Source organism: Sciurus carolinensis, chromosome 1 (genome assembly GCF_902686445.1).
Source record: "Sciurus carolinensis chromosome 1, mSciCar1.2, whole genome shotgun sequence".
In the NCBI taxonomy this organism is placed as follows: Eukaryota; Metazoa; Chordata; class Mammalia; order Rodentia; family Sciuridae; genus Sciurus; species Sciurus carolinensis.
The window spans coordinates 87,482,404-87,497,610 of record NC_062213.1 but is presented as its reverse complement, the minus strand read 5'-3'; the positions used below and the strand labels follow the sequence as shown (position 1 = coordinate 87,497,610).

Here is a 15,207-nt window from a genome sequence, read left to right as displayed (position 1 = left end):
CCATTCCATCTTTTGAGGAACCTCTATACTGATTTCCACAGTGGTTGTACTAATTTAAAATCCCCCAATGTATAAATGTTCCCTTTTCCCCACATCCTTGCCAGTATTTGTTATTTGTATTCTTTTTGATTACCAATCCAGCTGGAGTGAGATGAAATCTCAGTGTAGTTTTGATTTGCATTTTCTTGATTGCTAAAGATGTTAAACATTTTTTCATGTATTTTTTAACCATTTGTTTTTCTTCTATTGAGAAATAGCTGTTTAGTTCATTTGCCCATTTATTAAATGAGTTGTTAGTAATTCTTGGTATTATTTCCTGAGCTTTAAAAGTCAGTGATGACTGAAGAAGTCTGTATTGGCACCTATTTGTTGGAGTGTTGACCCTATGTTTTCTTCTAGTAGTTGCAAATTTTCTGGTTTAATTTCTAGGTCTTTGATCCACTTTGTGTAGACTTTTTGCAGGTTGAAAAATGGGGATTCAGTTTCCTTCTTCTATGTATGGGATATATGGTTTTCCCAGTACTATTTATTTAAAAGGCTGTCTTTTCTCCAGTGTTTATTTTTGGTGCCTTTGTTAAGGAACAGAGTCTGTATCTATGTGGGTTTGTCTCTGTGTCTTCTTTTCCATTGTTCCATGTGTCTCTTTTTATGCTGTATCATGTTTTTGTATTATAGCTCTATAGTATAATTAGAAATCATGTTGTGATATCTCCAGCATTGCTCTTTTTGCTCTTAATTGTTTTGGCTCCTCTTGGGCCTTTTGTTCTTCCATATGAGTTTTAGGACAATTTTTTCTAGTTCTGTGAAGAATGGTCTTTGGTATTTTGATGAGGATCACTTTAAATCTATAGTTTGCTTTTGGTAATATGGACAGTTGAGTGATTAATTCTGCCTACCCAAGAACATGGGATGTCTTTTCATCTTTTAGTGTTTTCTTCAATTTGGTTTTTCAGTGTTTTATAATCCTTGGTTGAATTTATTCCTAGGTGGTAGTGGTAGTTTTTTTTTTTTTTTTTTTCTTTGAGGTTATTGAGAATGGGATCATTTTTCTGATTTCTTTTCTCAGTGGGTTCATTATTTGTGTATAGAAAAGCTATTGAATTTTGTGTGTTGATTTTATATCTTGTTACTTTGCTAAATTCGTTTTTCAGTTCTAGAAGTCTTACAGAGTTTTTTGGATCTTCTAAATGTATGACCATATCATCTGCATACAGTAATAATTTGATTTCTTCCTTTCTTGTTGTAAGATAGGGCCTCTTTTTGTCTTCCTTGTTACTTAGAAACTAAGCCACCTGGGAAGTAGGTAGATCCTCATATGCTATAGGCCCCTTCTCTGACCAGCATAGGATTGTATGGTATATAAAACTTTATGTTCATTCAGTACCTTAAACCCGTGTCCCATAGAATTCATCTTCTTTCCTGAGCATTACTTTTATCAAATGGAAATTTATCACATTTTGATTGTTTTTCGTAAGAAATTATCATAAGGTAGAAATTAATAGGAGCTTTCCTCTAGTGCATTAGGTGAAGTCCAAAGCATTTTTTCTTTTTGTTCTCCCCTTCTTAGTCCCCTGTGTCCTGAGTTCTTTTGAAGCAGAGTTAAGAAATGAAACTCTCTTTACTACAACTGAGAGCTTTTTAAAAATAGATGTCAACCCTACACCAACTGAATCAGAATTTCTGGAGATAGATCCAAGGCATCTGTATTTTTAAAAAGCTGCCCACACAATTGTAATTCATCTGTTTACAAGATTACTATTTAGAATCTTGTGCATTAAAAAAGTGAACAGAAAGAACTTGAGACTTGAATGTCAAACAGCCTGGTAATGCCATAAGGTATTAAATAAGAGCTTATTGTATATCACCAGATTTTTAAATTAAGGGTGTTTTCACTGTTAGATGCACTGGTTAGCATTCATACATTCAAACTGACCATCTGCTCTTTAAAAAGTTAAAACTATTAAAACTTTATTTTTATTTTTTGATTGACAAAAAATAGTTGTATGTGTTTGTGGGATACAATGTGATATTTTCCTATATGTATACATTGTGGCATGATCAAATCAGGTGAGCTAAATGTTACTTTAGACCATCAATTCCATTTCTAAAATATTTCCCATTTTACTGTGTTTTTTATAGCCGTGTTATGAGTTCACCTATAGTAACTTTAATACTTACCTTTCCATCTTGTACTTGGAGGAATCTCAGCTAAAAAAGCTAGAGCAAGAGAACATTTTATAAAAGTCATGGAAATAATGAGAGAGACATTGGTGTAACCTCTCTCTGTATGTGCATGGGTGTGTTTGTTTTTTAATGTGGAAATCATTATTTGTTTTTTTTAAATATAAGAAAATGAGTGGGAGAAATTTATTCATTCAATATTTAAATATAAACCAAAACAAATTCTTCACCTGAAAATCTCAGTATTTTGTTCTGATGCATTTGTGCTTGATTATTATCAAATTTTCTGGCATTTTTAATCTGGAAAGTGATTATGTCTTTTCCCCCCCTCAATCCTTAGTGTTTATGAACCCCAGTTGCAGCACCATGTGGCTCAAAAGAAGATTCCATATGTGGATTCCCAGGGGCAATTAATTAAGCCAGACAAACCAAATGGAATAAAGATGGAAAAATTTGTCTTTGACATCTTCCAGTTTGCAAAGTATGCTTTGAATAACACCAGTAAGATTAAATATGCCTTGAAATGCTGCTTTTTAGTCTCTTAGGCAGGAAACTGTTTTTAGAAAACATTTGATAGCATGTATCTCAGGCATTTTGATTATGAGTGTATTGTCTAGATCGATTATCATTCCCTAAAATAAACCACCATTCCACCGAATGAATGTGTCTGAGGTGTCTAGAGTACAGTGTTTGTTTGTTTGTTTGTTTTATCAGCTTGTTTGTTATCTGGCTCTCCTGTAAAGTTGTTAAAATCATTTATCTTTTCTGAAAGACTAAGAAGGTTAAGATAAATATTTGTGCTTGGGATCTATTACTGACCTGTGAGCCGATGTTTCAGTGAACACATTTTTGGATTATATAGCTCTCTATAAAGATCACAGCTGATGTTGAGATACATGTTTCAGAATTTGACAAATGTGAAACTGCTGAAGGTGAATTAGCTGTATATAAGTCTCTCCATATACATTTCTAAAGTATCCTTTTTATCTTTTTTTTTTTTCAGAACTGATGCTAATGTGATCTTTTTGCATTAGGATTTCTAATCTTTCTGGTCTAGGATGAAATGTTTTATAGTTGGGATTAGAAATGAGCTTTCATTTTTGTGCTGGAGAGAAAATTACAATTTTCTTTGGTCAAGGGATGAGCATTATTTGTAATTCACCTAAAATTATATTAAGAAAGCCTGTAATTGAATACTAAAGGCTTAGCTATATAGAGAAGAATGAGAAGCTCTGTATGCAATTTTATTTCATGAGAAAGAAGTCTTTGTATGATTTCACTCTAGGAAGTTTGTGGTGTATGAAGTATTACGGGAAGATGAGTTTTCCCCGCTGAAGAATGCAGACAGCCAGAATGGGAAGGACAACCCTACTACTGCAAGGCATGCTTTGATGTCCCTTCATCATTGCTGGGTCCTCAATGCAGGTGGCCACTTTATAGATGAAAATGGCTCCCGCCTTCCTGCAATTCCCCGGTAAGTCAGTATCTTTTCTCTTCAGTGGGAATGCTTTCTTGGACTTCTTCCTCCTCTCTTGATATATCCTGAAATCTTTTTTTTTTTTTTTTAATAAGTTTAAAATCTTTTTAAAAAGTAAGTTACTGCTGTGTGGGCAGTTCCTGATAAGAGATAACATCAGCTTTTCCCATTACAAAAAACAGCTTTATATTCTCTTAAAGAGGAGTCTTATAAATTTCTTGCTTTTTTTTTTTTTAATAGCCCCACCATGTCAATGAAATCACTTCTATTAAATAGTGGTCAGAAGTTAATTAAAACCCCATTAGCAGCATACTATACCACAGGGCAGGTTCCTCAGTCACAGAGCAGATGGGTGGTTGCTGCTTATTTATTTGTGGCCTCACAGCAAGTGCTATCTATGAGACACCACCTCCAGGCTACCCACAAGATGTTGCCTCATGGTCCTACTCACCAGGTACTAAGAAAGGTGCCGGTTATGTTCACTGATACTCAAAACTTTAGAAATATTTTTGGTTTTCAGAAGTTTAAAAAAGAAGATACTTATAGTTGTTCAAATTTGAGATAAAGCACTTTTATGCTAAATCTTCTTTGATAAAACCTTCATTGGCACCTAGATTTCCCCTTTTTAAATCATTTGGTGTTTTTGTACCTGGGTGAGAAGGATTCTGCCATTTAATTTATGTTCTTAAAGGAACAAATGGCTGGCTGCATGCACAAAAGCCCTAGAATGCCTCAATAAGTGTTAAAATGCTGAGCATTGGAACTTACTCTTCCATAACTGTTTTTACAAGAAGGATCAGTGTTAGCTTCTGTCTCCTGGTCCAAGGCCACTTACAGGCTCTGCCTTGTCAATCAGCTTGCTCTGTGGCATGTCACATTGTTTGCATGTTTCATCTTTGACCATTGAATTTTTTTTTTACCCCGTCAGACCTCTTGTGCTAAATTCATGATTTACCATAAATACATGCCATTTGGTCAAATATACTTTGCAACTCCACTTCATTGTTATTGTTTGATTTCTTTCCATTCCCATTAATACTTATTTATTCCTACATAGCAGTGCTACAAATGGAAAGTCAGAGACCATCACAGCTGATGTCAATCACAAGTAAATATACCAGCCTGCCTGCAGTGCATGGTGATGGGGCTGTGCTTCCCTCCATACTAACTGGCATTGTAGTTTAGTGCTCTGCCTTTTGGGGGTCTGGAGGGAGGATGACTGAAGCTTTGGTGGGGGTGCACTGCTTACATGGTGGCAGGTATCTGTCTGGATGACACTAACTCAGAATCTCAGTGCATGCTGGAAATGGGGAGCATGCTTTACTAAAGAATCTGACCATGGGTATTTGAGTCCATAGATCAGTTTTAAACGTGTTAGGTAAGACCCAGAGCAGGTTACAGGACAAAGGGAACAAATTTGTATTCCAGCTTATGCCTTTTAGCACAAGCATAAGTTAGATAAATAAAGTGTTCTGAAACTGTGTCTTACTGAATTGGATATATGCTGTCAATATAAAGGCTGTAATTGCTCCTACATATTTGATGGCTCTTAATATGGAAAAAGCTGTTTTGTTGATTTATTCTCACATAAACAGCTCTCTTTTTTGGTAATTGTGTTTTAATTTTGGTCAATTTCTATCTTTTTTGTTTAGACAGGTCATTTTTAGCTAGAAGCGCTACATATCCTCTTATCTGGATACTGTCAAAGTTTTTAAAAGCCATTATCTTTATAGTTAAAAAGAAAACATGATATTCTTGCTACACTTTCAAAGTTTTTAGGTTTAGTTTGAATTTTCAATTTTAAGATGATTTCGGAAATATATAGAGGACAAAGGATTTGAAGGTGAAAGTATCTCAGAAACAGTGCAACAGTGATGACACTTCCACTCACTTACATTTTCTTGTCATACCGCTCATCTTTGCCCCATAGAGACGAGTTCCTATAAGTGTCAGTGTCTCTGAGATATGGTTGTAGACAGGGAGTAGACTGCAAGATCTGGTTAGTTTCCTCTAGGAGCCGCAGATAACTATTACCATGAAAACTGGAACGTGCAGCCTTTATTATTTTCTGTTTTATTCATTATTTTTAATATGTAGAAGCAAGCTGATTTTATGATATAAGAAATATAACATTGATCCTGAATTTCTTTCTCATTGAACCATAGCTTAAGTAAGGTAGTTTCTTATGCAGCTGAAAACAACATTCAGCTTAGTCAAAATATAAAAGTCTTAAACATTATTTAACTTTTATTTGGATTGTTTTATTTAATACTTCTCCCCACCCCCCCATTAATTTTAGCCATTTGTATAATCATTAAACTGAAAATTTGGCTCCAAATGACATCACAGACTGAGAAATAGTTCCTGTTAAAATCCTCAGCACCAAAGGATGCCTTTAGAGACTTGAAAAAGATAACTTGAAAGTAAAAGACAAAAAGGAAACATCTTGTGTAAAAGAAAGAAGAAACAGTTTGGAGTATTCTGAAAGAATGGAAATGAGGATGCTGAGTTTTGACAAGAATGACATTTATATTTTTTACTTTAACATTTACTGAACAATGTTAGCTACAAAGGGATGCTTGACCGAAGAATTAGGGGCCATTAGTTTTATTGGGCTAATTTGCCTTTAAACTCATAGGCAACATTTGTTGATGGTAGCTTCTATCTTCCCTCCTTTAGGGCATCCAACCTTGTTTATCAAAGTTGACTTTCTTAGTGTCTTGGAGTGTCATTGTGGTGTGAGAAAGGAGGTTATGTATTCAGTCTAGCTATAATGTGCTCCCTGGGTTCAAAGCCACATTCTGATCTTGGTATACTGAATTTTTCCAGGGATTAGATGAGACTAGGCACTGTGTCTGTCTGTCTATCAGCTATGTTTTACATATATAGATATGCAAATATGTATATTTTATATATATATATATATGTGTATATATATATATATATAAAGTTTTATCAGTGGGATGGACCCTCATTTTTCCCATTTGGTTAGTATGCCTCCAAACCATCCAGAGAGTCTCCAAGATTCTCTTGTGATAGAATCTGGCACATATCTGGAGAGACGTGAAGTCTGGGCCTCCTCTTTTCTCTGCTTTAGGCTGTTGTCCATCTACTTTCATGGTTCACTGGTAGGTCTGCTCACAAACCTACTTATAGATATTCTTAGTAACCTAGGTGCTGAAGTATCTACACAAGAGAGCCTACTGGGAGTTCAAGATGCAATTCATAAAAATTACGATGCACATTCATAAAAACTAAGGGGCATTATTGGGCACTGTGTTTATGTGTTAACTGTGGTATAAATAGTACTTATTCTTGGAGGCAGGGACTTAACAGGTGCTTAATAAATTTTTTTATTAATAAATGAATGGGAGCAATCATTATGAAATGCAGCGGTCTAGGGGAAGTTGGGGCAAGAGCTAAATCTTGGAGGAACAATATAATTTTTATAGTCAAATGGTTCATAGTTGAAAATGACTTGGAAGGATCCAAAGGGAATATGACTCTCCTGGGTCAAGTGGAAAGTAGCCAGATTAAGTAAATTGGAATAAAATATAGAATTGTATTTGGAGAAAGATTGGCCTGTTGTTGACTCCACCAAAATCTGAGACTTCAAACTAGGGAGAGAAGAGCTATGGTTTGAGGCTATACAGGAATGGATTTTTGTGTGTGTTCTGTCCTATTTCTAAGATTCTTGAAATGGCAAATAATGCAGCAGTCTACTGACTGTAAATGTATTGAAAACACTATTTATTGTTTATGTTAGATAATCCAGAAATTAAGAATTACAAATGACTATAAATATTACATTGTGACTGAGAATTACACAAATGGTGACTCTGGCCTTGCTTTTTGCTTGAGTGTGTTCTGCCTTAGCACTTTTAAAAGGGACTTTTGTTAACAGAAGTACTTTAAAATGTAATGAATAGGCTTCTCACTCTTGAGATAGACCACACTCTCCCTTGAATGCCTATCTACCTTCGTAAATAAATTGTCTATTCCTTAAAAATAAAATGTAATGAATAAACGAACTTAGCTAACCTAGGATATTTGGATTGTACAAAAGAGCAAGTACTGGGAAATAATTTAAATGAGCTCTAGAACTGTTCTGTCTAATTGGAACTCTGCAGTGAGGGAAATGTTCTATATCTCTCCTGTCCAGTTTGGTAGTCATTAGTCACTCATAACTGCTGAGCACTTAAAATGTGATTATTATGATTGAGAAAGTGAATTTAATATTTTCAGTTTTTAAAATTTTAATGTAGGCAGATATGGCCATTGGGTACTGTATTGGACAGTGTGGTTCTAGAATGTTAGTCAACATTAGTACCTGACTTGGAAGATTATGATGAGGATTAAAAGGTAATGCAAAGGTTTCAAGGCATCCAGCAGTGGGGGCCTGGCACATAGTATGTACTCAATTAATAGGCTCTTTTTTTTTTATCAACTTTATAAAACTTGGGAATAGTAAAAAATGAGATGTATAGAAGGGAATAGTGTATAAATATTGATGAAATACTTTAAAGAGTTAGCAAATTATTGGCTCTTGTCCCAAATAGTATCTTTTTGACCATGGGAATTTCATACTAACTTAATCCTCAGGGAATTTAGTGATCTTCAGAGTAGGATCTATTCCATTTGTTCATCTAGCAGAATTTTGTTACTGCAAGCTTCTCAGAGGGAAGTTATGGTCTGCATTTTCACTCTGGCTAGTAAAATGGGAAGCAAAATCTTCAACACATATTTGGGATTTATTTTTCTTAGCTTGAAGGATGCCAATGATGTACCAATCCAGTGTGAAATCTCTCCTCTTATCTCCTACGCTGGAGAAGTAAGTTTGTTTTCCTTTTTTTTTTCTTCCTGTTCTTTTAAAGAGTATTGTATATTTCCAAACAGCTTGAAGAGTGGACTTTTAAATGTTCTCACCATAAAAAAAGCAATAAGTATTTGAGGAGAGGGGTATATTAATTAGCCTGATTTGATCATTCTGCAATGTATGTATAGATTGAAACAGCATGTTGTACCCCATAAATACATATAATTATTTGTCAGTTAAGAATAAAACTTAAACAAACAAAAAAAAAAAAAAAAAAAAAAAAACACAGGATTCTGGTATTCTATTATGTTTAAGTAGAGTTACCCTTTGAGAAAATGGAGCTTTTTCTTGTCCTGCCCTGAAGACCTCTTTATAGGAGTGAACTAAGAAGCTGCTTTGATTCTTAATTCTTGGAGAATTCCTGTTATGTCTTTGTATCTGTCCCATAACTGAGTGAGTTATTAGTAACAGAAGTCTGTCTATACATTAAAATTTGTTTTAAATATATAATCAACATTTTTTGATAAATTATTTGGCTCTTTTTAATGCAACGTACACTTTCTTTCATAGTGTCTGTTTTGTTTACATACTTACTAATGTCACTTTTAAAACCTCCTGAGAGGTCCCTGCTGTCCCAATTATGTAATATTTTTTTCCTAGAGATACTTGTCAGTATTCCTTAGAGATAGCCATCTTACTAAGAAAGTTAACTTTACTGAGCGATGATTATGGGAAAAATGAAGATCATCGTATTAACTTTAGAAATTGTATTATAATCATTTGCTTAGCATAGTCAAGGCCCTGAGTTCAGTTTCAGCACTGCAAGAAATGAAAAGAAAAAAGAAACTATTATAATCAGAGTAACTTTCTTTTGTTTGTTGTTTGTTTTATGCTTCCATAAGTCTAATGCTTTATTAAGTCTAATTTAAAAAGTACATTAAACATATTTTTCACTTTAAAATTCTTCATCTCAACCTGACTTTTGGGCATTACAACCATTAAGTCCAGCAGTGCATGACAAGCATCCACCAATTTTCTAACTATATTTAATTTCAATCCTTTCAGGGAATAGAAAGTTATGTGGCAGATAAAGAGTTCCATGCACCTTTGATCATTGATGAGAATGGAGTCCATGAGCTGGTGAAAAATGGTATATGAACCATCTACCAAGTTCTACTACAATAGAAGTAGCTTTTATTTTTGATAGACCAACTGTGAACCTATAGGACCTCTCCTGGAAGACTGCATTTTGAACATTCACAGAATTTCATTTTGCTTGTTGAACTGTTGAAACTATTATAAACTTCCCAAGGTCCAGATGACTGAATTTCAGATAGTGCTTTTATTATTCTCAACTGACTGAAGGTCTTATTTATATTTTTCAATTATATGATTTTCTTCCAGCCAAGGAAAACATTGACCATCCAGAAAATATCCTATAGCTTACCTATAGTCAGGATGTTCAACATCACTTTACTTGGAATTGAAAGCATTTGTTTTCAAAGTTGTACATAGTAATAATATGTCATGTACATGTCAGAAGGTTTTTATGGTACTAAAAGTTTGTTTTATTTTATCAAGCATTAAACTTTTTTAAGAAAATAATTGGACAGTAAAATAAACTTATCTTCTCGTTTCTGAAGTGTTATTTGTACCCTGAGGAAATTATTTTTTCAGGAAAACATGAAACTTGGGAGAAACTTTGAGATAATGTATTAAAGCAAATTGCTTCTCTGACATTGTGGGATCATAGAACTTTTTCCAGTGAACATCTAACTTTGGACTTTGTCTCTATCACTTTATAATAGCTCTCAACCAGAGATAATTCCTTCTATTCCAAGGGGGCACTTAGCTGGGAGGATGGGATGATACTACTGGCATCTAATGAGTAGAGACCAGGGATGTTGCTGAACATCACAAAAGGGACAGGATAGCCTTCAACAATAAAAGTTATCTGGGCCAATGTCAAGTGTCAAGGTTGAGAGACCTTGTTCTAAATAATTTGTTTACTCTTATTTTGCCAAAATATTTTGCAGCACTTATGAAATTCAAAAGATAGTTTCTGGATTTCCTTAGGCAAATTAATCACTACTGTTTCTGTTTTTCTCCAGCTAGAGAATTTGGAAAAAAAAAATAATAATAAACAAAGGTGATTTTTTTAACTATAGACCAAAGATCACTGGTCATTAGTGAAGGTTTTATGTGTCTAAAATGCAGTTTGCGTAAAACTATTGAAGTTTATATGTGTATTTTATGTAACATTTGTGAATTGACCAAAAGCATAAAAATTAACATCTAGATACATGACTGAAAACCTAGCAACTTCAGAGGCTGAGGTGGAAGGATTAGAAGTTCAAGGCCAGCCTGGGCAACTTAAACCAGATCCTGTCCCCAAATAACATTTAAAATGGTGGGGGACTGGTGATGTTGCTCAGTGGTAAAGCACCCCAGTACTGCCAAAAAACAAAACAAAACAAACAAACAAAAAACCCCCATAGTATTTAAATCTTTTTTTTATTGTTCTTATACTAAGGCCTGCATTGTGTGAGAAGTAATAGTCATTTTGAGGCTGGTCAGATCACACCTGCTATGTGTTAATTTTACTGATACTACAAATGAACATCTAAGCCAATGGTGTGTTCAGTGACATCTACTGGAAGATGAACAAAATATCGTATTTTAAAAAATTCCTACTCCTGTTCCAGAAGTTTTGGAGGGGTTTAGTGAAATGTGATTTGATGTCTGGCTCTACTGTACTATTCTAACATTTGCTCTTGAGAATGTATCATTGTACAGTTGGATTTTAGTCATCCAGGAAAAAAGAGGCAAGGAAAAATCATGCATAATCTAAGTATCTAAAATATAGACCATTCTGTTGGCTTCGAAATCTGTTTTTCTACTGTTGAGAGTGATGTTTTCAATCTGTTCCCCTATTTTGCCCCAATTTAGAAAGAACATAATGGAAAGTGATGAATAAATGGATGCAACCAATATGATCTGAGTACCTCCCCTATGTCCAGCACCTTCAGAGGATAAAAAGTATAATACATAGTCAACTCCTTACTAAGTTTGCATTCTAGCTAAAGAGAAAATTAACACAATGGGAAGTTATGGAAAGAAAATTTAGTACAAAGATGTAAGGAGTTAAAATCAATAAGAGTTAAGCACCTTGTAAAAGGTGCTTTTTTCAAACTGGAGTTTGGTAGCAGAACTCCCTTAAGAATTCCACTGTAGAGACAGGCAATTATGCATGCCTGTAATGTCAGTGACTTGAACTGAGGCGGAAGGACTGCAAATTCAACCCTTTCTCAAAAAGTTAAAAGTGATGTAAAAGTGCTGGGGATATAGCTCGTGGTAGAGCACCCTTGGGTTTAATCCTCAGTACTGAAAAAAACAACAACAACAACAACAGCAGCAGCAAACTCCATTGTATTGCGGCTCTCCAGAGAAACAACCAATAGGAAATAGATTCATTAGATGAATGATAGATAATAGATAGATAGATTTGAGATAGAAAGATTTATTATGAGGAATTGGTTCATGTGGTTATGGAGACTAAGTTCCTTGATTTTCTGTCTGCAAGTTGAAGACCCAGGAGTCAGTGTTGTAGTTCTAGTCCAAAGCCAAAGCCAGGAGAGCTAGGGGAGACAGTGGTATTAAGTCCCATTCTGAGTCTGAACCAGGAATATCAGTGTTCCAGGGCAGGATAAGTTGACTTTTCTTGAAAGGAGAAACATTGTGTTTTTTCCATTTTAAAACAATTCAGCATATTGACAAACTACAAAAAGATAAATTATAGATGCAAAAAAAATACACTTTACAAAATCAACATCCCTTGCTGGGAAAAATCCTCACTAGGGATAGAAGGGATAAATGTGATAAACAAAGGTCATGTATTCAAAACATACTTTCTTTTCTTTGGCAGAGCTATATTACCAGCCCTTTTTATTTTAAGACAGGATCTTACTAAGTTTTCCAGGCTGATCTTGAACTTGTGATCCTCCTGCCTCAGCTTCCCAGTTGCTGAGATTACAGGCACACATCATTGCACCTGGCACAAAATCTACAGTTAATCTCACACTTTGTGATGAAAGACTGTTTTGCCCCTCAAATCAGGGACAGGGCAGGCAGTATTTTCATTTGTCACTCCTATTCAGTGCTGCATAGAAGTTCTACCCAGTGCAGTAAGGCAAGAAAAATATATAAAAGGTATCCATACTGGAAAGGAAGTTAAACCTGTCTAATATAGTATCTACATAAAAGTTATTAGAACTAATACTTTTAGGAAGGTTGTGGGATATGAGATCAAAATAACAAAATAATTATTTCTGTATCCTGTCAACAAAGATCAAGGCATTGGAATTTTTATAATGTTAAAACATGAAGTTCTTATAGATAAATCTGACCAATATGTGATAAACCTATTTCCTGAAAACTACAAAACATTGTGGAGTGAAATTACAAATGGGAATATTCAATGTTGTTAAGATGTCAGTTCTCCCCAAATTGCTTTATATATTCTACTTAATTTCAATCAATATCCCAGAAGACTTTATCACAGACATTAACAAGAAGATTCTAAATTGCATATAGAAATGTAAATTTGAAAAAAACACCAAAGTTGAGGGATTTATAATATCTGACTTTGAGACTTTTAAAACTGTGGTGATTAAGACAATGTGATAATGATGAAAGGTAGCCAGATATATAAACAGGTCAGAGTCTAGAAACAGACCCACACCTACATTATCAATCGATTGTCAGAAAAGGTATGGAGGCATTTCAGTGGAAGAAAGCTGTCTTTTCAACAAATGATGGTGCAACAATTAGATATTCATTATGAGCAAAAAAAGCAAACTTTTTTTTATATACCTTGCACCGTATATAAAAATTAACTTGAATTGGATCATAGGCCTAAATGTAAAAGGGAGGGAATAATTATGTTCAGAATATGTTTATTTCTAATGTCAGCTTTTGAGTATTGTGATTGTGTGAAAGTTTTGATAATTGTCATTAAAAAAAACTATAAAACTTCTAGAAGAAAGAGAAAGTCTCAGTGACTTGTGGTAAGACTAAGCATTTTTAGCTATACCACCAAAAGCACTGTTCAAAAAAGAAAAAAAAAAGACATATAGAACTTTATCAAAACTTAGACTGTGTTGCTTGCCAGACACTTAATGGAAAACAAGTCATAGATTGTTAGAAATTATTTACTAATCACATCTGATAAAGGACTTGCATCTAGAATACATAAAGAACCCTTGAAACCCAATAATAAGAAAAAGTTAACTTTAAACACAGACAAATGATTTAAATAGGGACTTCAATGAAGAACATAAACTGATAGCAAATGAGCACATGCAGAGACACTGAACATCTTTAGGGAAACAAATTAAAACCATGATGTTGAGATAACATGACACATCTATTAGAATGTGTAGAATTTAAAAGATTGACCGTACTGAAAATTGGCAAGGATATGACACTCTCAAAATTTGCTGTTGCCAATACAAAAACAATACAGCCACTTTGGAAGGCAGTTTGGCAATTTCTTAAAAAGTTAAACATAAATATTTCACCTAGCAGTAATATTGGGTGGAAGAAGCCAGACCCCAAAGATTACACATTATATTATTCCAAATATATAATGATCAAGAACTGGCAAAATGAATCCATGGTGGAGAAGGTCAAAACAGTAAAGTCTTATGAAAGAAACAGCATTTGATTGAGGAACATAGAGGAGCCTCTTGAGTACCATAAATATTCCAATTTTTGAACAACGGTGGTTAGAGATATTTGCAAAAACTCATCAAACTGAATACTTAGGATTTGTTCGTTTTGGGAACAAATTTGAAGTTATACCTCAATGAAGAAGGGAAAAAAAATCTTAACTCCCCATGCATTTTGAAATTTTAAAATATATTATAAAATAATTCATTGGACATGAGGGAATTTAAATAACTGATCTGAGATTCCATAACTAGTAAATGGTAGATTGGGAATTAAAATCCAAGTCTGTTTGGTTCTGAAATCCCTACTTCCTGCTACACCTTTGTCTAATGCCAACAGCATTCTGGAAATGCCGTGTATACCAACTAGAGCTTTTGGAAAAGTAAAGGCATGAAATAGTTTTGCTTTACAAATTTAAAGCAATTAGAGTTGTTAATCTCGCCTGAATCCCAGTTGGCTGGATTCAACTGCCTGCCTACATAAAATATAGCCAAAAAAAGGGGGGGGGATTTCAAGCAGTTTGATTAAACTGGGGAAAAGCAGCTAGATTGCTTCTTCTCACCAGCCCCACAGAAGCAGTTACAATTTATAGAAACAGAAGCCAGATGATATATATATGTAGATTTAGTTAGCCTTTATTAAATAGGACTAGGGCTGTGGGTTGATCTCCCATCTCCATTCTCTGCTTTCTGGCTCCTTTGATGCCTGTCAGGGTAGGGAGATGCAGTCCTTCAGCTTCATTTCTCAGCAGAAGGAAGCCATACTCAATTTCAGATAGGAGGGGGAGGCAAATTCAGTCTATTTCAGAGTTGAGAAGGAATGGTAAAACATTAATAAGGAAGAGAGAGCAATTGTTTTAGGTGAACTTCATAATCAGCAGTTCCAGGGAAATGCAAGTTGGTAAAAGAGGTTCAGCCTGCAGTCTCTATGGAGGAAAGGCCCAGGAACAGAGATGATGGTCAGGGTCAGATAGCTGTAGACAAGGCCATACTCAAGTTAATGT

The 15,207-nt window shown here is 34.5% G+C and overlaps 1 protein-coding gene across 3 annotated transcripts in view; it reads left to right on the top strand.

The window, feature by feature from the left end:
* Positions 1-9,793, top strand: part of Uap1 (UDP-N-acetylglucosamine pyrophosphorylase 1) — a 34,999-nt gene extending 25,206 nt beyond the window's left edge. The window contains exons 7-11 of one of the 3 annotated variants that reach the window (XM_047556786.1): positions 2,522-2,662; positions 3,467-3,655; positions 4,719-4,766; positions 8,423-8,489; positions 9,540-9,793. In XM_047556786.1, the coding sequence (XP_047412742.1) occupies positions 2,522-2,662; positions 3,467-3,655; positions 4,719-4,766; positions 8,423-8,489; positions 9,540-9,632 (538 nt within the window). In that variant the 3' untranslated portion in view covers positions 9,633-9,793. Of the gene's footprint in view, positions 1-2,521; positions 2,663-3,466; positions 3,656-4,715; positions 4,767-8,422; positions 8,490-9,539 lie in introns of all 3 variants that reach the window. The other 2 variants (XM_047556778.1, XM_047556794.1) reach the window with 2 other exon arrangements.
* The last annotated feature ends 5,414 nt before the right edge of the window (positions 9,794-15,207 follow it).